This window comes from Papaver somniferum, chromosome 3, assembly GCF_003573695.1.
Source record: "Papaver somniferum cultivar HN1 chromosome 3, ASM357369v1, whole genome shotgun sequence".
NCBI classification, from domain to species: domain Eukaryota; kingdom Viridiplantae; phylum Streptophyta; class Magnoliopsida; order Ranunculales; family Papaveraceae; genus Papaver; species Papaver somniferum.
Genome location: NC_039360.1, coordinates 72,768,579 through 72,795,912, shown reverse-complemented (window position 1 = coordinate 72,795,912; position 27,334 = coordinate 72,768,579). Strand labels below are relative to the sequence as shown.

Sequence of the window (27,334 nt, the reverse complement as noted above, 5' to 3'; positions counted from 1 at the left end):
TAGTTGGACCTGGCTTCACGAATCCCAAATGAAGTCTTCAAGTCGTTAACCTTAATAGTGGTTTCAGAAGAACTGTAACCTGGGTTAATGGAGAATCCACTCTAGTTTGCAACTAGGACACAAGAGAGTGTCGGGATTAGGTTTCCCATAAGCTATAGTTCTCCCTTATATAGTATTTCAAATTAAACTTGTTTACAATCAAAGCTAAGATAGCTTAGTAATAAAGCAATTAATATTCGTCGTTGGATGAACTCGTGATTTAAGATTCAAGCTAAGTCTTCTTAGAAAATAAGCAATCAATCTCCACTGTTAGTTGGTATTAGCTTGATACACACAAATAAAATATACTTATATTTAGATATGGGTGAACCGTACCTAAATGTGTATAACAAGTTGGCTCAATATTAGCTAACCGAAGTTAGCCATATGAACACTTTTAGCTTAGCCATATTCATCTTACACTTATGGATCAAATATGATAATCAATCAATCATGATAGATAATCAAATGAATATAAATGTGATTTAAGAGAGTTGTTCAAATGTTCATTATCTCGTAGAAATATCCATGAACAATTTGAAGCATATTCGGTTTGGTTTGTAATTGTACAAAGTACTTAGACAAGAACCAATTCATGAACATAATGCCACGGTTTGCGAAGCAAGTTCGCATACCTTTATTCATTGAAGTTCCAAGGACTTTACATCTCAAACTGATTGTGGAAACGAACTTGAGTTCATGAGTATGAGTTGTCATACTTACCGATTTTAGAACCTAACCACTGAGTTCGCAAACTGAGTACGCGAACCACAGTTCCGGACTTGCCTAGTCTTGCCATTCGAAAACCACAGTTCCAGACCTATCACAGGTAAACCTATTCGCAAACACAGTTCGCAAACAAGAGTTCCGGACCTGCACCAGTACTTCTCAGTTCACATACTGGGTACGCATACTGTGTTGTAACCATACATTGGTAATAGTTCTAAAACTCTCATTCAATCATTGAAACATCCTTAGAAGACAGTAATGGTAATCTTACACATACCACTAGCTTCAAGTAATTTTCAAATGATTAATTGATCAATACGAAACTTCCCAAGTTAACATCAAATGATTGTCTCACACAAATCATGTAAGATGTTCAAGGTAATTTTCACATGATCATCTTGACTTAATATTTAGTTTCCAACAAATAAACTGTTTACAACTAAACTTGTCAAGTTGAAGATGAAGTTAAGCCAAAGCTAAGAAAGCTTCAAATCTGTATTTCGAGAAATATATAAACGAGATAAACTCGACTCGAAATTTCAAATGTGTATAACACAAAGTCTATATAGCTATACGACTTAGTAGCATTAGTAGATTGAATTGAATAGACTTTTGAGTGATAGTAAATTTTTAATCTTCACATACCTTTTGTCGATGAAGTTCCTCCAAGCTCTTCAGTAGATCTTCTTCTTCAATTGGTGAACCCCGTGAAGTCTAAAGTTCAAGTACACACTTATATCCTAATCCGAGACATAGCTATAAGTAGACTAGAAATCAAGTATATAGTTTTGATCAAATAAACTTGACAAATAAGATTGAGATAGAAACACTTGCGAGTTCGATCGAGCAGTGCTCTAACAACAGCATCTACCTCCATTACTGTCACCTGCAAAATTCCTCATCCCACTCCCATATCTTTAGTTAGTCCTAAGAATGAGGCATCAAAATTTAATCTTAACATAAGAATATTCAGAGCATTTTTACTGTCTAGGATTGACATTTATAGCAACAGTATTGTTAATGAGCCTGACATTAACTCTATGCCAAGCAGAGTGATCTGCTTTAATGTTCTGAGCTACCTGTGAGGAAGTTAACTGGATTCTGTCAAAAAAACTTTTTTACATTTGGATTTCCAGATATGTCAAATAACAAATGCAAAACCACTCTGCCATTGTGGAATTTACAGGATTAGAAACACTTAACTTGAGAAAACATGATCCAATCCTGAAAAGTCACATTAGCAGTTTCATTTGTAAAATTAGAGTTTACTGCTGCCCATACAGATTTTGCAAACACACAATCAATAAAATGTATTGTTTCAATGCCAGCACCATAATGAGAATATTATGGTGAACATCTACAGAACCTAGCCAATAAAAAGATGTTGCATTGTCTATATTACTACAGAACCTAGCCAATCTGTCACAAGTAGGTAAACATCTAGTAATACATTTCCAAAGAAAGTGCAAGATATTTTGAGGTAATCTAGTCTTCCATAAAGCATTCCAATTAATAACAATATGTGCAAGAAACCCATTTGAGGCATTAACATCATTCAGAATGGCTTTATAATCTGATTTTACATTAAATTCACCATCAGAACTAGGTTGCCACCTAAGATGATCACTACCATTCAAAGAAATTCTAAACTACAGGATCTTATTCACAGTATTACTATCAAAAAGACTATGCAGCATATTAACATTCCAAGTTTTAGTGTTAAAATCCAACAATTGAAAAACCTTTTGGCAGAAGCACATTGACTACTAACAGTGGATTATAAACTTGGAACCATCTATTTTTCCAAATGTGAATGGAATTTCCATCACCAACCTCCCAACAAGCATTTTTTTTTTTTGGTAATAGTTAAACCTTCACAAATACCCTTCCAGATCCAAGAACCATTACTACGAACAAAATAAGTAAGACGATCAAGGTCAAAGAAATACTTACCTCTCATTAGTCTCACCCACAGATCATCAAGAGATTTAATCATTCTCCAAGCAAGTTTTGTTAAGAGAGCTTGATTCAAAATAGATGACTGTTTTATGTTAATGACTCCTAGTACTTTAGGTTGAGCAACACTTTCCCAGTCTTTTAGGCTAATACCCCTTTTACCTTTCTTTTTGTTCCACCAGACTATCCTATGAATTATATCCATTTGATCTCTCATCTGTTTAGGAATTGAGAAAACAGTCATATGATGGGTAGCTAGACTCCCAAGGACATATTGAACTAGGACAGTTCTACCAGGTTGCTTAACAAACTTTGATTCCCAACTAGCTAATCATAGCTATCTAGAATAGGGGAGAAAGATTTAATTTTACTCATATCTTAAAAGAGTGGGATTTTTAAGTATTTATCATTGAGAGCTAGCTTTTCGATGTTATGAATACTAGAGATTTCATTTTTAGTGCGATTAGTCACTCCAGTGCTAAAAGGAAAACCTGATTTTTGGAAATTAATTGTTGAATCAATGCAACATCTTTATTGATTGTGTGTTTGCAAAGTCTCTATGGGCAGATGCAAACTCTAATTTTACGAATGAAACCGCTAATGTTACTTTTCAGGATTAGATCTTAAGTTTTTTCAAGGTAAGTGTTTCTAACTATAAATGCCACAATGGCAGAGTGGTTTGCATTTGTTATTTGGCATATCTGGAAATCCAAATGTAATTTTTTTTGATAGAATCCAGTTAACTTACTCATAGGTGGATTAGAACATTAAAGCAAATCACTTTATTTGGTGTAGAGTAAATGTCAGGCTCATTGAAAATAATGTTGCTATAAATGTCACTCATATACAGTGGAAATGCCCTGAATATTCTTATGTGAAGATTAGTTTTGATGCCTCATTCTCAGAACTAACTGAAGATATGGGAGTGGGATTGATAATGATGAATTTTGTAGGTGACAATGATGGAGGTAGATGCTGGCACTCCAAAGCACTAGACCTAGAACAGGCTGAAGCTCTTGCACTTTTGGAGGCAATACTATGGGGTAAAAAGAAAGGTGTTAGAAAGCTTCATCTGGAAGTGAATTGCTTCAATGCGATTAGATCTATTAATGGTAATTTTAGTTCCATAAAATGGACAACCAGGAACATTATTATGGATTATCTAGATTTATTAGTAGTGAAAAAGCGGGGGTCTAACAACCACATCCAATATTTTGTTCGGCAATCTGTATGGACTAACTCCAATATAATTCCAAGAAAATCAACTAGACAGTCAGACTCAACCAAGGAAAGATATCCAAGAGTTATATCTCTTTCTCAAGCCAATCAACAAATCAACAGGAATGAATCCGTGAACTGATTGGTATGAGAATAACTTGAACGGTACCAAAGATCAATGTTCAAGTGTCAATCAATTTCAATCAACAACCAAATGTTGGATTTACCAATTGACTGAACTACGCACAACCTGTGATATTTCAATTATATAAACAAATATAATGAGGAAAAGAAATAACACAGACACCAGAAATTTTGTCAACGAGGAAACCGCAAATGCAGAAAAACCTCGGGACCTAGTCCAGATTTGAACACCACATTGTATTAAGCCGCTACAGACACTAGACTAATACAAGTTAACTTTGGATTGGAATGTAGTTGAGCCTTAACCAATTCTCACAACGATTAAGGTACAGTCGCGTTCCTTACGTCTCTGAATCCCAGCAGGACCTACGCACTTGATTCCCTTAGCTGATCTCACCTACAACTAAGAGTTGCTACGACCCAAAGTCGAAGACTTATAAAAAAATCTGTCTCACACAGATAAGTCTATTCTGATATATGAATCTGTCTCCCACAGAAGTACCTATGAAGTTTTGTTCCGTCTTTTGATAAATCAAGGTGAACATGAACCAATTGATAATTCGGTCTTATGTACTTGAAGAACATCCTAGAAATATCAATCATCTCACAATAACTTAACTATATGGTAGTAGAAGAAGTTATTGTGGAATCACAAAGAATGAGACGAAGAGCTTTGTGATTACTTTTTATATCTTACCTATCATATATAAATATCGAGAAAATCTTAGAGAAGATAATAGTCAATACGATTAAACAAGTAAGACCAGAACACACAACTACAAAGAAAATAGTTGGGTCTGGCTTCAGAATCCCATGAAGTCTTTAAGTCGTTAACCTATAATGGTTTTAGGAAAACACTAGGTTAAAGGAGAATCGACTCTTGTCTCAACTAGTATCACACAAAAGTGTGTGGATTAGGTTTTCCAGTTGCTAGAGTTCTCCCTTATATAGTCTTCAAATCAGGGTTTGATAGCTTAGAAACAAAGCAATCAATATTCACCGTAAGATGAAATTCTGATTTAAGGTGCAAGCTAAGTTTGCTTAAAACCAAAGAAATATCTCTCCACTGTTAGATGGTTTTATCTTGTTACACATAAATGAAATATACCTTCATTTAGATATGGGTAACCGTACTTAAACGTGTATATTGAGTTGGCTCAATAACAGTTAACCGAAGTTAGCCATATGAACACTTTTGTATTAACCACATTCATCTAATACTTCTAAATCAAATGATAATCAAATGAATCCAATTGTGTTACTCATAGAGTTGTTGAATTTTTTATATTCTCATCGAAGTATACAAGACACAATTGAAACAAAATCGGACTTGATTCACGGTTTGCAAAGATTGCATTCAATTTATTATTGTATTTGTTCATGAGTATGAAATCATACTTAACCGATTTTAGAACTTTAACCACTTAGTTTGCAAACGGGTACGCAAACTTAAGTTTCGTAATTTGGTCTTGTCAGACAGTTTGCAAACCGGTATGCATACTGTCGTCCCAAACCTAACTCAGGTAGAAGCGTTCGTATACTGGTATGCATACTTGGTTCCCTGACTTTAACTGTTAAAACCGTTCGCATACTGGTATGCAAACTTGGTTTCCGGACCTGAATCATACTACAACAGTTTACATACCGGTATGCATATTGTGTTATATCCAAACAAAGGTTAATTGTTCTAAACTCTCATTTCAATCGCTGAAACATCCTTAGAAGATGACAAGAGCTGTCTCACACAAGCTATTAGCTTATAAGTAATTTTCAAGTGATCGAGATCAATACGAAACATTCTGAGTCGTCATCAAATGACAGTCTCACACAAATCATGTAAGATGTTTCAAGGAAAATTTCACATGATCATCTTTTGACTCATTATTTGGTTTCCAACAAATAATTTGTTTCCAACTAAACTCGTCAAGAATTATGATGAACGTAGCTAAAACAAAAAGCTTCCAACACATATTTCGAGGAATATATAACCTAGTTAAACTCAGCTCGAAATATCAAATGTGTATAATGTAAAAGTCTATATAGCTATACGATTTAGTTTCAATAGGATATAGAATAGAATAGACTTCTAAGTGATAGATAAGTTTTAGTCTCCACATACATTTTGTTGATGAAGTCCTCCAAGCTCTCCTCAGTAGATCATCGTCTTCAGTCGTTGAACGTCGTGAAGTCTAAAGCTCAACTACACATTCTACCATAATCCAAGACATAGCTATAATTAGACTAGAAATCAAGACTTATAGTTTTGATCACCTAAACTTGACAAACAAGCTTGAGGTAGCAACGTTTGCGAGTTCGACCGAGCAATACTCTAACAATCTCCCCCTTTGTCAATTTTAATGACAAAACTATCAATACATATGAATTACAAAATAAATAAACTTTGTAGCTTCTCACCCAACATGCTTGATTTCCTTGGTTCTTCAACATTTCTTGAATTCTTCGTCACTCCAAGTACTTCAGTGATTCTGAACGTGTTCAACTCAGCATCATTGTTAGTGAAGATCCGTAGCCATAACAATAAGAAAACAGTTGTTCTCAATTATTGTTATACAGTGTCATAGTATTATTACAGAGTATCAAAGTTCAATTGTATCACAACTTTGACAATAATAATACGGTGATATGTATCACTCCCCCTTAGTCAATACTTCATCTCACAATGAACCCCCCCCCCCCCCCCTTACATAATGATCTGTAAACCATATGTATGTAGTGTGAATTACAAAATAATTATCCCCCTATTTGTCAATATAAATTGGCAAAGGTACGAAAACTAGCGAGATCATAATGAAATTCTCAAAGAGATTATTCATGACTAAAAGAGAACCTTGGTTTTGATGATTTCACATAGTCTAAACATAGGAAGATTTGGCTCTACTATGGCGCATCTACTATTTCACATAATCAAGCGACTTTAGATGAGTTTTGACACAGTAAAATATGACAACCAAACTTGACATACCAGCGCTTGGTGAGTTCAACCGAGCTATGCTCTAACACACTCCCCAACTATTGTGATCTAGGTTCTCTTGTATGTAAAGTTGGATTTGGCAATGCTTTTTATTTTTCCAAAACCACTTTCAAAATCAATAATTTTTTAAATTAGTGTTTGGCAAAAAAAAAAAAATTAAGGCGCTTTTTATCCAAATCACTTCTCAAATTTGTCAACTTTTAAAAGCTGGGGAGGAGAAGCTTTTAAAAGCTATGAAAGCATAAGCTTTGGTCTCACCTAAATTTGATGCTTGATTTATCTTTTTTATCCCTACTTTATTTTATAAATGGAAAAAGTTACCCTTAAATTTATATACAATTATTTTATTTTTTATTATATTTTATTTAAAAGAATTAAAAATTTAAGAGAATTTACAAATAACTTGTCGGCAACCTAGCAACGAGCTCGGCACCAACACCTTTTTGAATAACAATTCCTAATCTATGGAAAAGAAAATCACTAATTTTAACATTCATATCATGACTACTTATAAAATTCATAGTATCTTCGTTACAAGGAGCAACACCACTAGAAGTAAGAACTTTAATTGCAGCAGTAAGCCTTCCCTGACTTAATTTTCTTTTACATAAGCGTAAGTTAGTATCTTCTTGCTTATGCTTCCTGCAGGATAAAGTACGACTGTACGATTAGTGAAGAAATCATGGTTTTCAAGTAATTCCTGAACTAACTTGATGCAACTATCTGGATCTCTCCATTGTGTAAGAGCATGATTTATTGAAACAAACTGCATCTTCTTTCTCACCCCAGACTTCTCTTCAAAACTACACTTGGGAATGTAATTAGGATACACATGGGAAAGAGAAGCAACTTAACCCAAGAGGATACATCCATAGGGTTAGAAATAACACCATCCATAGTATGTTTAAAAGCCCTGGAAAAACTAAGCCTACACTTAGCAGGTATATGTCTTACAATATGAGTTTGAGACCTAAAAACTTCATCTAGTAATTCAATATCAAGACATGTCATTCGGTGCTCAACATCCATACAAATATTTTCATTAATAGAGAAAGTTACCTCTTCAGCTGGTTTTGGGATACCATGAATGAGGAATTCGACATCGCCACCAGTGAAGGGTGCAGGTACTATAACACTTCCATGTACTTTGCAGCATTTCCTCCAAGCATGCAAATGCATACACTGCGTGCATAACCACATCTTAAGCCGCTGAAGTACATCTTCCCATAACGCATATACCGCACCATTGTTTTGAATCCTATCCCTGCATCTTTCTTTACCTTCATCATTAGACAAATGCTTATCAGTGAGGTGTTTGACAATATAGCCTCTAACAAAACCCCTACCACCAACACCATTCTTGCAACCCTCAAATCCTCTGAAAGGGCACTGGAACAAATCGTTAGCATTCTGTGAAGCAGAACATTGAGAGATGGGACTCAAACATGGCTCTGGACAAGAACAATTAACCCTAGGCATAGTGTAAAAAACAGAGAAAAGAACAAAGGTCGATAATTAAGGTTTTAAAGTATGGGAAATTAAGATTTCAAAGATCAGAAGAAACCTCAAAATGCCATACAACAAAACTTAATTAGAAAGAAACTATGCAAACGAAATTGGAGATGGTGAAACAAAGAATTCCAATAACAAAAAACCTCTACTGCAAAATCCTCTAGTTCTCTGAGATGAGAAATTGGAGAAAAACAGAACACAAAACCCCTACTGCCTCTTCTTCGACCTCTTGATTCCCTGAGAAGAGAGAAGCAAATCCCTAAAACCTCACTGCAAAACAAAAATCGTTTACTCAACCCCCTAATTCTCTGAGAAAGATGATGAGAAATTGGAGAAGACAAACAACAAAACCCAAATTTCAAAAACCCGTCTTCCAAACCCTAATCTTTGCTACGATTAACAAACCCCTATTGCTTCTTCTTCGACCTCTTGCTAACCACAAAACCCAAATTTCACTCTTCAATTCGTGAATCCCGTCTTCCAAACCCTAATCTTTGCTACGATTAACAAACCCCTACTGCTTCTTCTTCGACCTCTCGCTTACCACAAATCCCAAATTTCACTCTTCAATTCGAGAATCCTGTCTTCCAAACCCTATTCTTTGCTATGATTAACAAACGATAATATATACCATTTTATTTATTAAATATTATTATATTTTATTTTCAAACTATTTTATATACCATTTCATTTAATTGTCAATAATAAAAATAATAATCACTTAAAATTTTTGTTTTATTTTTATTTTTTGATATTTTTTTTTTAACAATAGGGACAATTAGTAAATTTAATCATATACTCTCTCCGTCCCACTATTAGATGACCTAGTTGTAGTTATCTCATTATTAGATGACCTATTTCAAATAAATAGGGTGAATTTCCAAAATTGTCCTTCTCCTTAAATTTCACGCATTTTTTCCTCGGTCTCACTCTGTTTCTCCCTTCATTTTTCCTCAGTGTCACTCTCACTCTCACTCTCCATTTCTTCGGTCGTGTCTCCACCACCACCATCACCATCAAGCGGAATCTCTTCTTCTACTACGATGACCACCATCATTTTTAAACCCAATAAAGTTGAACAAAATTATTTTCAGAGAACTTATTTTTAGCTTTTAAAAGTTGAACAAAATTATTTTCAAAGAAATGTCTGTTTTTGTCATTTGGTACAACAACAATGGTTGAATCTAGTGGGAATGTTTTCATATTGTACCAAACATACTTTGATTTCTTTTATAATCAAGTTTAATTTTAATTAATTTTTTACCAAATGTTTAACTGTTTTTTTCTCACAGCACAACATATCAATACACAAAATTTTTTACAAAAACCGCAGCAATACCAAACTAAACCTTAGAAAAAAGTCTAATACTTTATAGTGACTCTCTTTTATCTTGAAAGAGAGTGAGTCGTACAAGTCCCAAAACCCTCCATAATTCATCCGTCAAAACCGCTCTTCTTTGGTCAAAACTACTAAATCTCTTAGAATACCATCTTTAATCCTCTGAACCTTTCTTATCAGATCTATCTTTTCTCTTGATTCCTCATCTATTTTTCTTCTCTCTTTCATTCATCTCTCTACTTTCTCATAATTTTTGTGTCTTTGTAAGGTTTATCATCTTTATCTTAGTGAAAAGTCTCTGTTTTTGTAATCTCTTGTTTTTATCATCTTTATCTCAGCGAAAACCCCTTGATTGCTCATGAAGGAAGAGTTGATGTGCCAGTTGCTTAATCAATTGGAGCAAAATCTTAGTTCTCGAGAACCCTTTGTCAATCAGCTTCTTAAGATTAATGCTCTTTGTGATCACGCAGAAGGATTTGCTACCTCAAGTAAACTGATTCACGAGTTAGATAACCTTGTCGATGATAGTCATGTTTCTCTTTCTACTTGCGTTGTTGAATATTCAGAGTGTTGTATCACTTTTCCGGTAACTGAAATCAATCCTACCTACAATCTACATCAAACATATCCGATTAATCTTATTTCTTTTGGTGATAAGAATCAAGTCAAGTATTGGGATGGAAAGGTGAAGGGATGGGTCAAGACAATCTACCTATTTCTCCATGCTTTTTTCCTCTTCTGTTTCATAGAGGTAGAGTTGTTTTTTCAAATGCTAGAAGACTCAGAGAGTTATAATAATCTTCGATGTTCTGAAAGTAATCTCTCAGGTGACCTATACTTAGTTCCAGGAGATAGAAAGCAGTTTACCTCCGACAAGATTTTCTTCTCTGGCGGCTCTTCTAAACCGGCGGTCTATAACAGTTTTCAGGCAGATGTGGATGGTGATTCAAGTGATCTAGTCATGAGTCAAGTCTCCGCTTTTGACTATAAATGTATTGGTCAAGTCAACTCTTGGGTTGGTCAGGTCAAGGATTGGGTCAAGTCAACAACTGGAGTAGCTAACGGTATCCGGTATGCCCTAACTGAACTCTATCGGTACTTACCCCCTATCTTTTACTATGGAAAATGTATACTTGCTCATATGTATACAATGCTGCTTTATTTCCATTTAATCCTGAGACAAGCTCAAGATTACTACCCATGTGAGATTGATGAAAAAGATTTTTGGTGTGATTGGTTTATGACTTCTCCGAGGCTTACTGAATTAGTATATTCTCAAGGTGATGATATGATAAGTTATCTGGCTGATATGGATTATGATTGTCTAGGAGGAAATCTTAAGGATGGTTACTTTCATAAGGATACCTTTAGAGCTTACCTGGATCTTGCTGTTGGGATAACTACTGCCTCTAGACAAATAAAATTGGATGCTTACATGTTCTCTCGTGATTGGAATTGTTCCTATATTTTGGTCCTTAGAAAGAACGACACGAGTTGTATGCATACTTTTGATGTAGAGTTTGTCTTGCGTACTTCTTATTCAGGATGGCACCTGAGTTTTTACTTTAAAATAGACGATCTTCTATGGCTAATACTTGTTCTGAGAATTGGTTTTTTACTTCATTCCTGTGGGGTTGAGAAGAAAACAAAGTTGAATGATGAGATTTGTCGAGGCGTTGATCATAGTCATAAAGATGGTCTTGTTTATGATTGGACCTATAGAATCTTCTGTAAGTTTTTAACCATCAGAATTATTGCTTCTCGACAGATAGAACTAGATCTCTATTTATTCTCTCGTGCGTGGACTGGTCTAGTTTCTATGACCCTTCGTGAGTATGTTATGAACCTAATGCTTATCATGGAGGATGAGGTGGTTTGGGATGAGGTTGTTGGGTTGTCTTCTTATAACAATGGATGTCTAGGAGTTTGTTCAGACTCTGCTGGTAGTTCCTTGATTTTTTGGGATGATTAGTTGATTTTCAATTTACTCTTATATCGAGCATATTTTGTTGTCATACGTTTAAGCTAGTTATCACCTTCGGGGGCTTGGGATGTTAGTTCGTATAATTGGTACAAGTGTAAGGAGAATATGGGCAATGATCATGAGTGGTCTGTTCGGAGTTTTCAGTGGTTTGGATCTTCTTGTTGACATATTTCTGAGGAGTTTTTCATCTTGTTCTTTTTTTCCATCCGGTCTAATACAATTATTCGATTTGGAGGGAACAGGTCTTGGTTCACCTTTGTGAGTCATCTTTCTCTCTGGAGAAGTGATGCACCTTTGTATGTCACGCGTGGCTCATTTATGAGAATTAAACGTCAACATACTCACATCTTGAAAGAGGCTCCAGTAGTGGTTTATTGTAATCATGGTCGAAGTGGCGTTGATAAAGTATTAGCGAATTTGAAGATTTCTTCATTAGAACTGGACCGATTGAGTATGCATACTTTACTTCCTGGATGCAGCAACTCTTGTCTCGACACATATCTGCAATTTCTTTTGTTTCATTTTCCTCTCTGTTATTGTAGCTTACTTTTCTTGTCTTGTGTTATCTCTTGTAATGGTTCGGCCTCCAGTTTAGGGTCTATTATCTGTGATGGCTAATTTGTAATCGTTTGCTTACTAAAAAAAAAAAAAAAAAACCTTAGCTTCACTATTTAGCACTTGGGTTATAACAATAATGGAGAATAATATACTCAAGAGGTATAGATGAGTGCAGCAACATTAATATTGTAATTTACAATATATGTCTTTTTTACCACTTCTATATGACGTCGGTATTCTTATGTTTATTGGGACACAATTTTATTTTGAACATAAATTGTTAACTGTTTGCTCATGAATGCTAATCGAGGATACCAATTCTTTATTTGGGTGTGTACCAATTGGTTTAGACATATGAATGTCATTTATTCCTTTGAATATTACGCCAAAGGTGGGTTGGAGATGAACAAGGGAATTGTTACTCAACCTAGAGCTTCTCGTTTGCCTAACCTGTCCACTGGAATCACAAAAGGGACATACTTTTTGTATGTTAGAAAGTACTGTCTTAGCATTCTGTGGAGATTTCCTTCCTTCATGCAATGTGTACCATTTTTGACAAGGGGGTATATGCGTATCTTTTCCACAAGAAAAAGACCTTGACTTTTTTCTTGGATCTTCCTCGGTCACAGTTGTGGATGATGAAGATGGTCTAGAGAACTTCCTGAAACATCCTTGAACTGATAGCATGTTCAAGCGATGTTTGATTTCCAATATATTTCTTTCAAGACAAGCCTTAAGAAAAAGCAGAGCTTCAGATTTTTTGGAGTTGTAGTCTCTTATTTCCCCAAGAAGAATTTCGACATGTTGTTTCAACTGATCAGCTTGAACTTTAACAAAACTTATCATCAGTTCACTCTCTTTAGTTATTTCCCGTTCATTTAGAGAGAAACACTCTTTTGAAGGGTAATCGTGATAACACATGTCAGAGCATGTCTGTCTTGTTAGAACACGTGGTTCGTCTATATTCGAGATTGAAGAATCTTTCTCTTTAATAGAATTAGACAAGACAAAGCCTTTATTTCTGGTGATGCGTTTATCAGAGATACTATCGTCCATCCTCAGATCGCTACAAACACAGACTTTTAAGGTCTTAAACGTGTTTTCCTGCTCTGATGCCAATTGAAAAAGTGGGGGTACAACAACCACACCCAATATTTCTCTTAGCAATCTGTATGGACAAACTCCAATATACTTTCTAGAGAATCAACTAGACAGTCAGACTCAATCTAGATAAAAAAGTATATCAAAGAGTTTATATCTCAATCTCTCGATTTGATATATACTCAAGCAAATATAAATCTACGAGTCTTTATCAAATACTAGAGAGATAACTTGGATGGTACCAAAGACCAATATCCAAGTGTCAATCAATTTAAATCAACAACCAAAAGGTCAGATATTCTAATTGATTGAACAACGCACAAACTGTGATATTTCAATTATATAACAAAATATAATGCGGAAAATAAATAACACAGACACCAGAATTTTGTTAACGAGGAAACCGCAAATGCAGAAAAACCCCGGGACCTAGTCCAGATTGAACATACACTGTATTAAGCCGCTACAGACACTAGCCTACTCCAAACTAACTTCGGTCTGGACTATAGTTGAACCCCAATCAATCTCACACTGATCCAAGGTACAGTTATGCTCCTACGCCTCTGATCCCAGCAAGATGCTACGTACTTGATTCCCTTAGTTGATCTCACCCACAACTAAGAGTTGCTACGACCCAAAGTTGAAGACTTTAATAAACAAATCTGCATCACACAGAAAAGTCTATCGTGATAGATAAACTGTCTCCCACGAATATACCTATGAGTTTTGTTCCGTATTTTGATAAATCAAGGTGAACAGTAACCAATTGATAAACCATACTTATATTCCTGAAGAACAGCCTAGTATTATCAATCACCTCACAATAATCCTAATTGACGCAGCGAAAAAAGATATTGTGGAATCACAAACGATGAGACGAAGTGTTTGTGATTACTTTTAATCTTTCCTATCGGAGATATAAATCTCGAGCCAATTACTACAATCATACTCGTAACGATAGAAGACGCAAGATCAGATCACACAACTACAAGAAAAGTAGTATCGGTTTGGCTTCACAATCCCAATGAAGTCATTAAGTCGTTAACCTGGTTTTAGAAGAAGAAACCAAAGGTTAAAGGAGAATCGACTCTAGCTATGCAACTAGTATCACACGTAAGGTGTGGGGTTAGGTTTCCCAGTTGCTAGAGTTCTCCTTTATATAGTCTTTCAAATCAGGGTTTGCAATCAATGTTAGCTTGGTAACAAAGCATTCAATATTCACCGTTAGATGAAAACCTGATTAGATTCAAGCTAATATTTCTCAACCGTTGGATCGAAAACTTAGCTTGTTACACAAATGAAATGTCCAATTTTGGGTTTACGAACCGTTCCCAAACATTAACATTTGTTGGTTCAACAATAGTTAACCAAATGGTTAGCCATATGATCACTTTCATATCCATCATATTCTTCTTCACCATAACTAGTTCAAATGACTCAAAGAACTAGTTAGAGAGTTGTTCAATTGCTTAGATCTTATGTAACTACACAAGACACAATCGAAGCAAAAACGGTTTGATTCACTCGAATCGGTTCATGAACTTTATAGACACAGTTTGCAAAAGCATTCCTTAGTTTAAATAAACATAAGTTCAAGAACAACCGATTTTAGATATAACCTGCTCAAGTTCGCGGACTGGGTTCACGAACTTAAGCTCACAGAAGGAGTTCACAAACTCCAGCAGAAATTCTCAGGTCGAGAACTTCCGCCAGTTCGCGGACTGAGTTCGTGGACGTGGCTCACGCCACATTCCGTTTCTCTTAATCAACAAAGTTCGCAAACTTTGGTTCAAGGAATAAGGACTTATACATATATGTGTTTCCACAACAATGCTTATATCCTACCAATGGTTATATAATCTAAACTCTCATTTCAATCATTGAAACATTCTCAGAGGACGTTATGTAGCCGTTATTCACAGACCATTTTTCTTCAGAGCAATTTTCAAAGTGATTGAAACATAACATGACATTCGTCACTAGGTAAAGATGAATTTGGCTAAAGCGAAAGCTTACCAACACATATTTCGAGAAATAGATAGGCGAGGTAAACTCGGCTCGAAATAGCAAATGTGTATAATGAAAGTCTATACATCAACACGACTTTTGTCTCAAAAGTAGGAGATAGAATAGATAGACTTTTGAGTGACAGATAAGTTCAAGTCTCCACATACCTTTTAGTCGATGAAGATCCACCAGTTCCTTGAGTAGTCCTTCGTCTTGTATGATGATTGCCATGGAGTCTTGAGCTCAACTACACTTTCTATCCTAATCCGAGACCTTTAGCTATGTAGGCTAAAAATCAAGACTTATAGTTTTGATCACTAACATTGACAAACATGCTTGAGATAGCAACGCATGCGAGTTCAACCGAGCAATGCTCTAACACCGTGACCTGAGCCGTGACCCGTTTTTCAAACCTTGGTTAGGAATAACATATATGCATACACGATAGAGTTTCCAGCGAGCGATAGAGTGTCCATTACTCGATGGTCAAGTCAGCGCTCGGTGGTCTTTAAGTCGCCAGCGCTAATCAAGCTACCGCTCGCATCTCTGATCATCGCTTATCAGATCTTCATCCAACGACTATTATTTTCCCCCTCTATAAATACCCAATTTCAATCTCATTTCAACTCACACCAGAATTTTTAAACCTCTCTAGAATTTCTCAATCTCCAATTTTCATCACTCTTCCAATTCCTCAGAGAGTATGGATGATAATATGAGCATTGCTGAGTTCGCTGAGTTAGTAGCAAACCGACGTGCTGACGCAAATCGAAGAGTTGTTGATCGTTCCAATGTGGATAATTAAATTAGGAGAAGTCAAATTAGATTGAGAAATCAAAATAGAAGAAGTCAAATAAGGCGGAAACCAAAATTCACTGTTGCGGAAGATGAATGTATTTGCAGGAATTATATTTCTTCTATTGAGGATACTGTATTAGGAAATGCATTAAATCTAGAAACATTATGGCAAATGATTTTTGGGAAATTTCAAGAACAAACAATGAATCTCAACAATCGTGATGTTTCAGAGTTGAATTAACGCTTCAGTACAATCAGTAAGGAAGTTAGTAGAATTGTTGCTTTACTTCATCAAGAAGGTCCAAATTTGAGGAATGGTGAATCCATGATGGAATTTCAACAAAGATGTCGTGCGGATGGTGCAACTATGATGGAACTTCGACGTAGGTGTCGTGCGGAATATCGTCGCATCTACGAAAAGGACTTCCAATTTGAAAATTGTTTTGACATTTTAAAATATTTGCCCAAATATTATCCAATATTTATGTATTAATTTTTCGATTGTCCACTTAATATTAGGTTTTAATATTTAAATTGTATAAGTTAGTAGTTTAAGTTCTTATATTTTAATTTCATAATTTTCTAAGTATTAGGTTTTAATATTTGTTTAAATGTATCTCTTATTAAAATGTAAGATTGGATTAAGAATTGAATTAAGCTTAATTTTCAACATTACTCGCAAATTTTCAAATTCATTAAACTTCGATATAATCATTATATAGTCATTTTTTACAAGACATAAAACTAGACTTCTTTGCTTCTTACTTATTTCTTTATACTTATCACATATCTTCATAACAACACATTCAAGTACTACTCCCGAAAAATCAAGCTGTGTTGCCGAATCAAGTTGAGTTTGAAATTGTGACATTTGGAAAACTTCAAAAAAATAAATTAGATTGAGAAAGAGAGAAATAGAGAAATTTAGATTAAGAAAAAGAGAATTAGAAAAAAAAATTGTATAAATTTTTTTTGAGGTAAACTTCTGAGTTTGAAAATTACCAATTTATAGCGATAAAGTGTTAATCGCTGGCGTTATTCATAATATCGCTCGCTAGAACCTCTGTGACACAGTAGTTTTCTCATAGTGACACAACTCGCTTGACAAGCCACCAGGTATGCCAAACAACATTTTCTTTTGCCATACTCGTAGGAATAGGCCCTAACAGCGTTGCCTCTGCTCATCTAGGATCTCATTTTTGTCTCATTGCCATAAATCTATATATTTCAACCCAAGTTCCTTTTTCCTTTTCATTGGGTTTATGTGAAGTTCCCTACCCTTCGTCGATCTCTTCTGTAAAATTAGCGATTTTCCTCTCCTTGTATTCTTCTACAGGTTAGAATTAGGTTAAAAATGTCTTCTTCGTCGATGAGAACAATGTCTTCGTCTCTTAAACTTAAACTCCCCACCGCCACCAGAGTTACAGGTCGAACATATGCCCTAGGAAGGAGGGTTGATTTCAATGGAATCAATAGAGAAATTGCAAAATCTGGCCTGGTTGTTAAGTCTAGCATGCCATTTCAACCGTTGATGATCAAAAGTAGAAGTTTAAGCAAGTGTTGTTCCATAACCGGAGGAGGAGGAGCGCAGAGCGAAACTGTAACCCTAGAGACGCCAAATGTTGTTGTATCTCCCTTTATCGGGAAACAGAAGGATCCTGTGTTAGATGATGGTGGGTCAGGATTCGGTGGTGGTAATGAACCTCCACCGTATTATCGTGGTGGAGGAGGTGGTGGCGGCGGCGGGTTTTCTTTAGGTGGAAGTTTTTCATGGGGAGCGTTTTGGTTTTTCCTTGTTGTTCAGTTTCTGAAATTCTTTCTGATGAAGAATAAAGAAAGCGAAGAACGGTATACGATTGTTACAGGTAGGAGAAAAACAATTCGGCACTATTTGGATTATTGAATTATGGAAATTGAGGTACGAATTTCATGAATTAGGGTTCTAAAATGTATTCAGTATCTAATGGGTTATGATTTTTGATACTTTTAATCCTTAAACTGCATTAATATATAAGTACGAATTGTGTGAATTTTGCATTATGCAACTAAAGATTGTTTGTCACCAGAAACTATATTTTGATTAGCAACGTAATTACATATAGTTTAATTTATGCAACAAATTAACCCTGCAGTAAATGTTGCGCTGCAACTGCTATGTAAATTGTAATGCACTGCTGTTTCAAGTGTTTGCAGGCAGAAACCTGTTCTGATGAAGGGTTTCTGCCGAGCTCTTTTTACTATATCTTTAGTTCAGGGGACAGAATACTTCTCTTCATTCCTGCTCTTGATCTTGTATGAAGTGGCCTTGAAGGCAATCCTTGTAAGTTTGATTACAGGATTCTGGAGTCTGGAGAGAGTGCTGCAGCTGATCGTTTTTTGGAATGCCAATATTGTATGTTCTAATTTCTAGGCAGCAACCATGAGCTTAAACTTTCTTATCCTCAAAACTCTGCACCACTGAAGAAACCAAGAAAGGACTTGTAACCAGTCTCCCCCATTAGTCGAATAGTGAGATAGGTCCTGCCTAGCTCTTGAATAGTTGATGACTTCTTAAACCCTCCCGTTGGACTAGTTTATTCCCCTCTTATCAAGGCCACATTGTACATGATCAAGGAAGGGTTACTTCCACAATTTGTTTGCAACACTTCTATGTCCCATGGGTTTGGGATATTTTTACACTAATTTGTCGGCAACACTTTATACAATCAAATGAGAGCCAAATGTCAATGGTTTTTTCCCCCAGTCCATATAACTCTATTCCTTAAAAAAATGTTTCTTCATGTGATTTCCGTCTGTAGATTCTCCACACAAGATGTACCTTTAAACAACCAGCTTTGAAGAGGCTACGACTTCCTGAACTGGAGTCTGGTACTATTTATCAAAACAGATGGAAAAATTCCCCAGCATCTTACATTATCTCCTCTCATCCAAATTTGGAGATTACTTCTACCTTCAGCAGGCTGGTCCTCAAAAGGGTTATTAGCAAGACCCGCAAAGAACCAATGGCCATTTCTCCTGCAGCTGTTTCTTGGTCCATCTGGCTAGAGGGGAACATATCAGCTTTTTCTTGTAAAGAAAAGACCTAGATGTCTTGCTAGATGAAAATCCACTTCTGGGCAGCAGTTGCAAACCCTCGTGTCCCCCTCTCTTTTAATCAAACTGCACGCACAATTCATGTTTCTTGAAGTAAACAAACTACAGAATTCTCTCTAAGCAAATTCAGATACCTTCAAAAGTAAACACGACCTGTAAAAGGATGCACACCAAAGCTCTTTCACCATTGCAATTCGGACTTAGTTCAAGTACTATCAAAGAACACAAGGTGATAAAGAAAAATAATCCAGAGAAAAAAAGTGCAAGCAACTGAGAAAGACGTTGTTTTCAATACTGTCTAAAGTATACAATATATTATGTGATCACTGTTAAAAGGGAACAAAACTTATACTCAGAAATGTTTTGAGACATAGGTTACACACAAATAATTTAAATTGAATGACTACAACCAATATGTAGTGGACTCTTCGAGTGCTTGCTTTAGTTCTTGACTGCTTGTTGATGCTATAGAACAGCTCTTATTGGCGATAATTATTCAAGCTAGTATACAATATTCGTCAATCAAATCACCATCACAAGTCCAAAGCTGACAATCAAATTGATTTCATCTAATGAGCGAATCCCACCACCAGATGAATACCCTAAAACAGCCAAAACTGGTCTTTGCACAATTATAATAAGTGCCAGTAACAACTTACCTAATCTTTCTACACTCTTCACATGCTTGTCCAGTTGTTGCAGTCGTGCATTAAAACGAACAGGATACAATCAACAGGGAAACCAACTGAATTGTATCATAAAACAAGTGGAATACCGGATTCTTCTTCTGAAGAGGAGGGTTGTAGGGCACGAATTTTAACATTATACTTCCTCCTAATTGAAATTCCAGGGGCTGAACCTGAACCTGTATCCGAGCCATCAGATTCTTGATGATTCCGAGGAGCACTCTCTTCATAGGCATTACCCACATAATTCCCACACTTACGACAAAGGAGCTTAGTTCTTCTCTTTAACAATCCCAACGAATTTTTGGAAATAAAATCAGGTACACATGTAAACTCATCCATCTGGGTGAATCTGCTCTCATCGATTGAGAAAAACGAAATGATTCCTCTTTTCATGGATTTTCCATACTTCGACCCAATTGCTGAGGTGTTCCGGTCGGAGGACCGTAGGTTCAGTTCATAACCACAAGAACCACATCTGCATCACACAAATACGAAGCTCATTAAACTTTTAATACTTCAATTTGGTAAAACAAACACAAATTCTCATGACAACTATCAGAGACAAAAACAATCCAACTACTAATGATAGCTGCCTAGTTCTTCCCAAATTTCAATCTTCACATAGCAATTATTTCCAAATAATTCTTCATCAGAAAAGAAAAGAAAAACAATTATTCATAAACTTATTAAATTCAGACATTCATTTGGCTGTTGATAGTTGACCATTTCCTAGTTTACAAACTTCAGCCCCCTTCTCGTGATGGCAAACAGCTGGGATATACTTCTTAGTGTTCATTTAGACCCTTATTTTAGTATAAGGCGAAGTATACTCTAAAAGATTATGAAGCTGATAACCCTCAAAGTACCGCGATAGATACATCACTGCCTTGAAAGATATTCACTTTCTTCTCTACCACACTGCCTCAAAGATATTCAATTTCCTCTTTATTACACTGTTTCTTACACTTTTATCAGACTCCAAAGAAAAAGGATTTCATAAAAACTTTTGCTAACTATGATCAGCCTCTAAAAAGTTAATGATAAAAGAGCAATCAGAAAGAATGGTTTCTTGCAATAAAAAAAAACACACATCAAGGTAGAATTTCATTTTAGCCAGTCATCCAATCCAACTTGGATTGCACTTTTAGGGGGTAACAACAATCGAAATACACAAGGTTCCTTCAAAGTTCAACTAAAACAGATAGTTCCTCATTAAGGACAGTACTGTAAAGCAGTTCATGACTTAACCTACCAAGCAACCATATGTTTTGACATTGTCACCCCTTCGCCACCACCGCCACCACCCATCAATGCTGAGCCATCATGGATGATGTACAAGAATTTCAAAGTGAAGGGCGAAGGCTCAAAACTTCTTAAAATTACAAAATCCCAATTTCTTAAAAGGTGTTCTTTTTATCAACAAAAGTTAAACAATTTAGTTCCAGCTATTTTTTTTTTATGAAAAGAAATCCATCGATATACTGAGTGGCAACCTCATAAATCTATTACTTCATTATTTAAATCCAGAAGTGGAATCCCCACTCAATTTTGAATGTTATGTGAGATACCAACTCACCAAGAACTCCACTTTCCAACCTACCTATAGTAAGATTAACTACTCAACTACCAAATTTGGAACCCCAAAAAAAGAGGTCATTCTAAATTACATTCATTTGAAAGGGTACAGTACTAATCTTCATAATTAAACAATTTCACTCAAATTCATTAAAACTGTAAGTGTAAGTTGTAAAATTAGGTCTAAATTATTGGTACCATACACACACACATCAATTGATTGAAATCTAAACAAGATTAATTTATTAAACACCCAAAATCATTTCAACAATTAAACAAAAATGGAAACATGGATTAATTAAACCCTGATCATAAAAGTTAAAGCCTTAAAGAGAATATTTAGAGAGATAGCGGTGAAGTTCAAACCTGTAATTGACATCTCTTTGTGATGGAAACTCTTGATTACTGTTACCATAACGGTCTTGGAGATACATGGCTTGTGAAAATTCAAACGGCGACAAAGATATAAACAAAAACAGAAGGGTGGGTGATGGATTGATGAGAGAAAGAAACTCGATCAGTTTGGAACGGAGAGATTTAAACGTTACAGTGACGGCTTAGATCCAAACACAGTAAAACACTTAAGACCCGTTGGAAGCGTTTCAAGGAAGAAGAAGAATAATGAATGAGAAGAAGAAAACTTCCCTTGTTTACTTTGACAGTTTTGGTGTAAAATAGTACATCAAATATTTGATAAACGTCTGCTGAAATTGAATATTTGACACAAGGCAGTGTTTCGCTAGATGCGTACTGAACTTCGATGCCTTGAAATGCATTTAAATTATTTTCATTATTTAAAGAGCAGGAGCGGACTTTTCTTGTCTTTTTATGGTGACGTGTAATAACATGATGACCTGGAAATGAATTTTTACACATATGTCGGCGAGTCGGCTGCCGCATTAACTAGGAACGAAAAGGGTCCCACTTTTTGCTACGTGGTGTGAAACTACTCGCAGCTTACTTTTGGTCTTCATTATTCTATCCATGCTGCTGCCTTCAGCGTAAGCTCAAGGGTGTTTCTGTGCGGCTGCTAGAATGCTTAATTTGTTCGGCACTCGGCAACACAAGGGTGTTCGTTATGAGGGCATTTTTGAATAATTTGAATGCAAGCTCGGTCATATTAAAAATTGAAGCATGGAGCAAACACAATTTAGTTAAGGGACGTGAAAACACTCACAAAACTCATATTTAGATTTGGTTCGATACTAAATACTAACACAATAAACAATCTTGTACATTGTATTCTTATTGATTACACCAAGTTAAACAAAAAACAAGAAACGAATCCATCCATCTAACCCACACTTCAACCATCCATCATACAAATGATTAGTAAACTTATTTGCTAATCATTCTTCTTCTCCATCATCAGTTACAAACTTTCCAGAACCAGGATTTAAAGCAGCAATGAAGAAGAAGACAACATTGAACAACACAAGTGGTTCGATTTCACCGATTGGGACACCAGTTTCAATGTTTAGTTGTGCTAAAGCTCCTTTCCCTGTGATGATTTCTCCGATGATAGAGAATGCAACTCCAAGTTGTGCTAATCTTCCAACAAATAGCTCATTTGACTTTGTGAATCCAAATACGGGCCCTAATTAAACACACACACAAAACAAAAAAATGTAACTTGTTAGCAACTTTATACCATTTGCGTATCCGTGCTAAATGTGTAGCTCTGGGAAATATTTACCTCCTTCTTTGAGACCTAGAGCAGCTCTGAATCCCTTTCCGGGTGGGATGACGGCTCTGTCAATTCCGGTAGCAGGTGCATCGTCGACGAATTTACCACGGTCTCCAAGGGCTCCAATAGCTCCCAAGAGAGTGAACAAAATGAAGAAAAGAAGTAGGGGCTCTGCTTCATAAATTGGGATTCCAGTTTCCAAGTTCAACTGCGATAGAATTCCTTTACCAGTAATTGCTTCTCCCAACAAGGATGCCTGTGAAAACCATTATTAATCTCTCCTCTTCTCATAGAAAGTAGGTAAAACAGTTAAAAAATAAGTGAAAAGGACTGTAGAGGCAAATTGAGAAATGTACTTACGGCAAATCCCAACATAGCAACACGACCAACGAACAACTCGTTTTGCTTGGTGAATCCAATTCCTCCGGATGTTCCGAAAATACCATCTTCTACCTTTGGCTTTGGTGCTGGTGCGGCCTATAACACAAAATAAGTAAAGTTTATACATGTTTAAAATAAAATGTGCAACGCAAATTGTAACAGGAATGTAAATTTTTTCCCCGATAATATTAGTTTACGTACCTTCTTGGCTGGAGCTTTGGTTTTGGACTTGAACAAAGCAAAAGTAGTGAATGTTTTAGAAGAGGAAGAAGTAGAAGGAGAAGAAAGGCTTGAAGGAAGTAAGAAATGAGAAAATGGCTTGGGTTTCAATCTATCAACCAATGCTTCTCTTTTGAAGTTTAGACCTTGTCCTGCAACATTGGACATAAGCATCATTGATTGAGCCATTGTAATATTAACCTCTTCCTTTGTATTTTTTGAAGTCTACCTTTCTCTTCTTCTCTCTATATTATTTTCTATGTTTTTGATGAGAAGAAGATGAGTTTTTCTATCTCTAAGTCTCCTAGATTTTTTTTCTTTTGAAGGGTTGGAATTTAACAAAGAGATTTGGATAGGGTGTGTGTTATGTGATGGGCAATGGAAGCAACCACGTCAAAATATAAATGCAAGTACTTTTTTTGTGTTCGTAAGAAGATAATGTGAATTTTTTTGTGTGTTGTTTAAGTGGCGAAGTCACCAGAGAGTCCAAAAAGAGTCAAGTTTTTGAAGGAAATGCATGTGTGGTAGCGCTAAACATTGTTGGGTGTCTTTGGCTTAGAACCGATGAAAGGAGTTGAAGTGATGAGAACCATTAGTTGAATGTCTAGTATATTCCTAGTTTCTGGGATATAACAAGCAAATTTTGCATTTATTAGGACGTGGATGTGCCTCCAACACTTCATGGCACTTGTTCTCACTCGAACAGTTGCTATAAGGTAAATTAAGCAAAATTTGTTATTCGTGGATTGTCTTTGAGAACTTGGAAATCAACACCAAGTCTTGTGATGAAAGAATTCCATTTTCCATCTTTCACGCCACCTTAGTATTTGGAATGGTTCATGGAAGGTCAAATATAGTGGTGGAATTGTATAAACGATAATAAAGATCAGAAAATGGGCTATATAGCCAAAAAAGAGAGTTTTCTGGGCCATATAGACAGTTAGGATTCGGCCTGGGTCAAATAGCCAATGGAATCTTTTTAGTGTGGAGAGACTAAACTACCCTTTCTATCACTGCTACTTAACATTTCTTCTCGTCTTCTCCGCCTCCACATAACCAGATCTAAAAAAACCATTACCATCTCTCTCTCCATCAGCGTCTGCAACGTATCCTTCTTCTTCATTCTTCACAGAAACACCACCACAACCAATCCACAACGACACCATGACCACTCGACGTCTTTGTTTATTTTGGAAACTAAAAACAAGAGATAATTCATCTGATTTTGGGTAAAGGCGGTATAGCATTAGGGTTCTTATGTTTGATTTGAATTCGTTAAACGAGAATTGACTACTTATTAATTGCATGTTTGATTTAGGATTTTTTATTTTCTGAAAACTCCCGGTGTTGCATGACCTTTTCTCAATTCAATCTCTTCTGGTTGAATCCCCTTGGAAAAGATGTTAAAAGACTTTACCCTAAGAAACCCTAATCATCAATACCTATTTATCTTTCAATTCTGGATCTAATTTCTGATTGTTTCTGTCATGATGAGTTCCAACGGCGCCTCCTCTGGAAGTAAATTTCTTCATCGATATTCTATTTCTCATCTTCACTTTATGTTGGTAGGATGGGGTAATGTTGAAATCAGCAAAGATGTGATGTGATTGGGGAATTTTTGGTTGGATTCAAATCAGTTGAAATGCCATTAATCAATTGGTAAATTTCTTAAACTTAATTGTGTTTTTGATTGTAATTGATTTCAAATTTGGTGTAACTGGATTTTAGTTGGTTATTGTAATGAATTTAAAGTTTATGTTGTGGATGAAAATGGTTTGCATCTGGTTATGTGTATTGTATGGTTTGCATCTGGTTATCGAAGTCGTGCCGCAACAAGTGTTTGTAAGAAATGCCCAAGTGTGTTTTTATGGCTAAATGGTTAAGGATGTAACTGGTTTTCATCTAGAACTAAGATAGGATGTAACTGGTTTTCATATGATACATGCATATTTGAAGTTTTAATAAAGATGATAATAAGGAGGATGTAACTGGTTTTCATGTTATTTGATTCTGTTATTTGTCCACGTCCTAGTTTTCATGTTATTTGATGTAATTAAGTATCTTTATACTAGGATGAAAACCAGTTTCATCCAGGTTTAATTTGTGGTGTATATTTTTCAGCATCTTTATACTAGGATGACAACCAGTTTCATCCAGGTTTAATGCTCAAAGTTTAGTCAGTTGACCAGAGATCTCATAATTTAATGTAAACCTTTGCTCACAATTCAAGGTCTGGAAAGAGTTGTCGACTGTCCCTCCGATGGCTATAAGGCAGAAAAAGAAACGATCAGTATAATATAAACTAGGATGAAATCAGTTTCATTTAGATTTAATTTGTGTTGTATATAATTTCAACATGTTTAAACTAGGATGAAAATGGTTTTCATCCAGGTTTAGTATAGTAAAAACTAGGGTGATATCAGTTCTATTTAGGTTTAATTTTTGGTGTATATTGTTTCAGCACTTTTAAACTAGGATGAAACTGGTTTCATCCAGGTTTAATGTGTGAGTACGTGTTTAAGTAGTAGTAGTAGTGTGTTTACTAACCAGCAATATCATTTTATAGTGCAGCAGTTTCATAGTGCTAGTCTTAGTGAATCTGAACTTGTACATATCAGGTTCTTGACATCTTTTAGTTCTGTTTCAATCCCAATTTATACCTTATGCTTATCAATCGGTTACTTGTAGATTTTAGTGCAACATATTAAAACAGCACTTCCAAAGTTGAAGTCACGCATAAGTTCTTCACCAGTGGCCGTGGCGAAGGAGCATGCTAGCTATGGGGAAATAACAGAATCAAAAGTATGTATTAAATTTTCCTTTTGAATCGGCTGCATTTTAAATGTCTTGAAATTTGATCAAATCCGAGTAGTTCCACTGACCGTTGATTCACTAATTATCTGCAGGCTGGCCAGGGAGCACTTTTACTGAAAATTCTTTCAAAATTTTCCGAGGGTAAAATATATGTTTCCATAACCTTTTATCTTGTTATCAGAAAGCTAATTTCATATGTATCTTAATCATATCAGGTCAACCACAGGAGTTATTAAATGTGTATGAACTCGTGTTTTTTTCAGTGTATTTGAAGAATCGATTAGAGGAGATGATTTAAGTGTATAACCATGTATCTGGAAGTGATTATGGGTATATGGAAGTGTATAACAATCATCGTAGTTTTCATGTCAGCTTGCTGTACAAGCTCTGTTTTTGCTATTTTTTATGTACTCTGTTTTATGTGTGTATCTGTGTTACATACTCTGTTTTTTACTTTGTTTTATGTACTCTGTTTTTTGCTCTGATTTAGTACTCTGTT

General features: G+C 35.6%; 3 protein-coding genes across 3 annotated transcripts; all 3 read right to left on the bottom strand.

Annotated features, from left to right (window-relative positions):
* Positions 1–7,430: 7,430 nt before the first annotated feature.
* Positions 7,431–9,177, bottom strand: LOC113361356. Its single transcript, XM_026604621.1, has 2 exons — positions 8,138–9,177; positions 7,431–7,720 (listed from the first exon to the last, which is right to left on the bottom strand). Exons 1-2 carry the CDS (start codon positions 8,555–8,557, stop codon positions 7,712–7,714), a joined length of 429 nt encoding a protein of 142 aa, XP_026460406.1. The 5' UTR covers positions 8,558–9,177; the 3' UTR covers positions 7,431–7,711.
* A 10,561-nt stretch (positions 9,178–19,738) lies between these two features.
* On the bottom strand, positions 19,739–22,454 carry LOC113356478 (uncharacterized protein At4g08330, chloroplastic-like). Its single transcript, XM_026599632.1, has 2 exons — positions 22,101–22,454; positions 19,739–20,634 (listed from the first exon to the last, which is right to left on the bottom strand). Exons 1-2 carry the CDS (start codon positions 22,166–22,168, stop codon positions 20,226–20,228), a joined length of 477 nt encoding a protein of 158 aa, XP_026455417.1. The 5' UTR covers positions 22,169–22,454; the 3' UTR covers positions 19,739–20,225.
* Positions 22,455–22,888: 434 nt separating this feature from the next.
* Positions 22,889–24,379, bottom strand: LOC113356477 (photosystem II 22 kDa protein, chloroplastic-like). Its single transcript, XM_026599631.1, has 4 exons — positions 24,004–24,379; positions 23,782–23,898; positions 23,431–23,677; positions 22,889–23,331 (listed from the first exon to the last, which is right to left on the bottom strand). The coding sequence occupies exons 1-4, from the start codon at positions 24,208–24,210 to the stop codon at positions 23,084–23,086; spliced, it is 819 nt and encodes a 272-aa protein (XP_026455416.1). The 5' UTR covers positions 24,211–24,379; the 3' UTR covers positions 22,889–23,083.
* Positions 24,380–27,334: the final 2,955 nt, after the last annotated feature.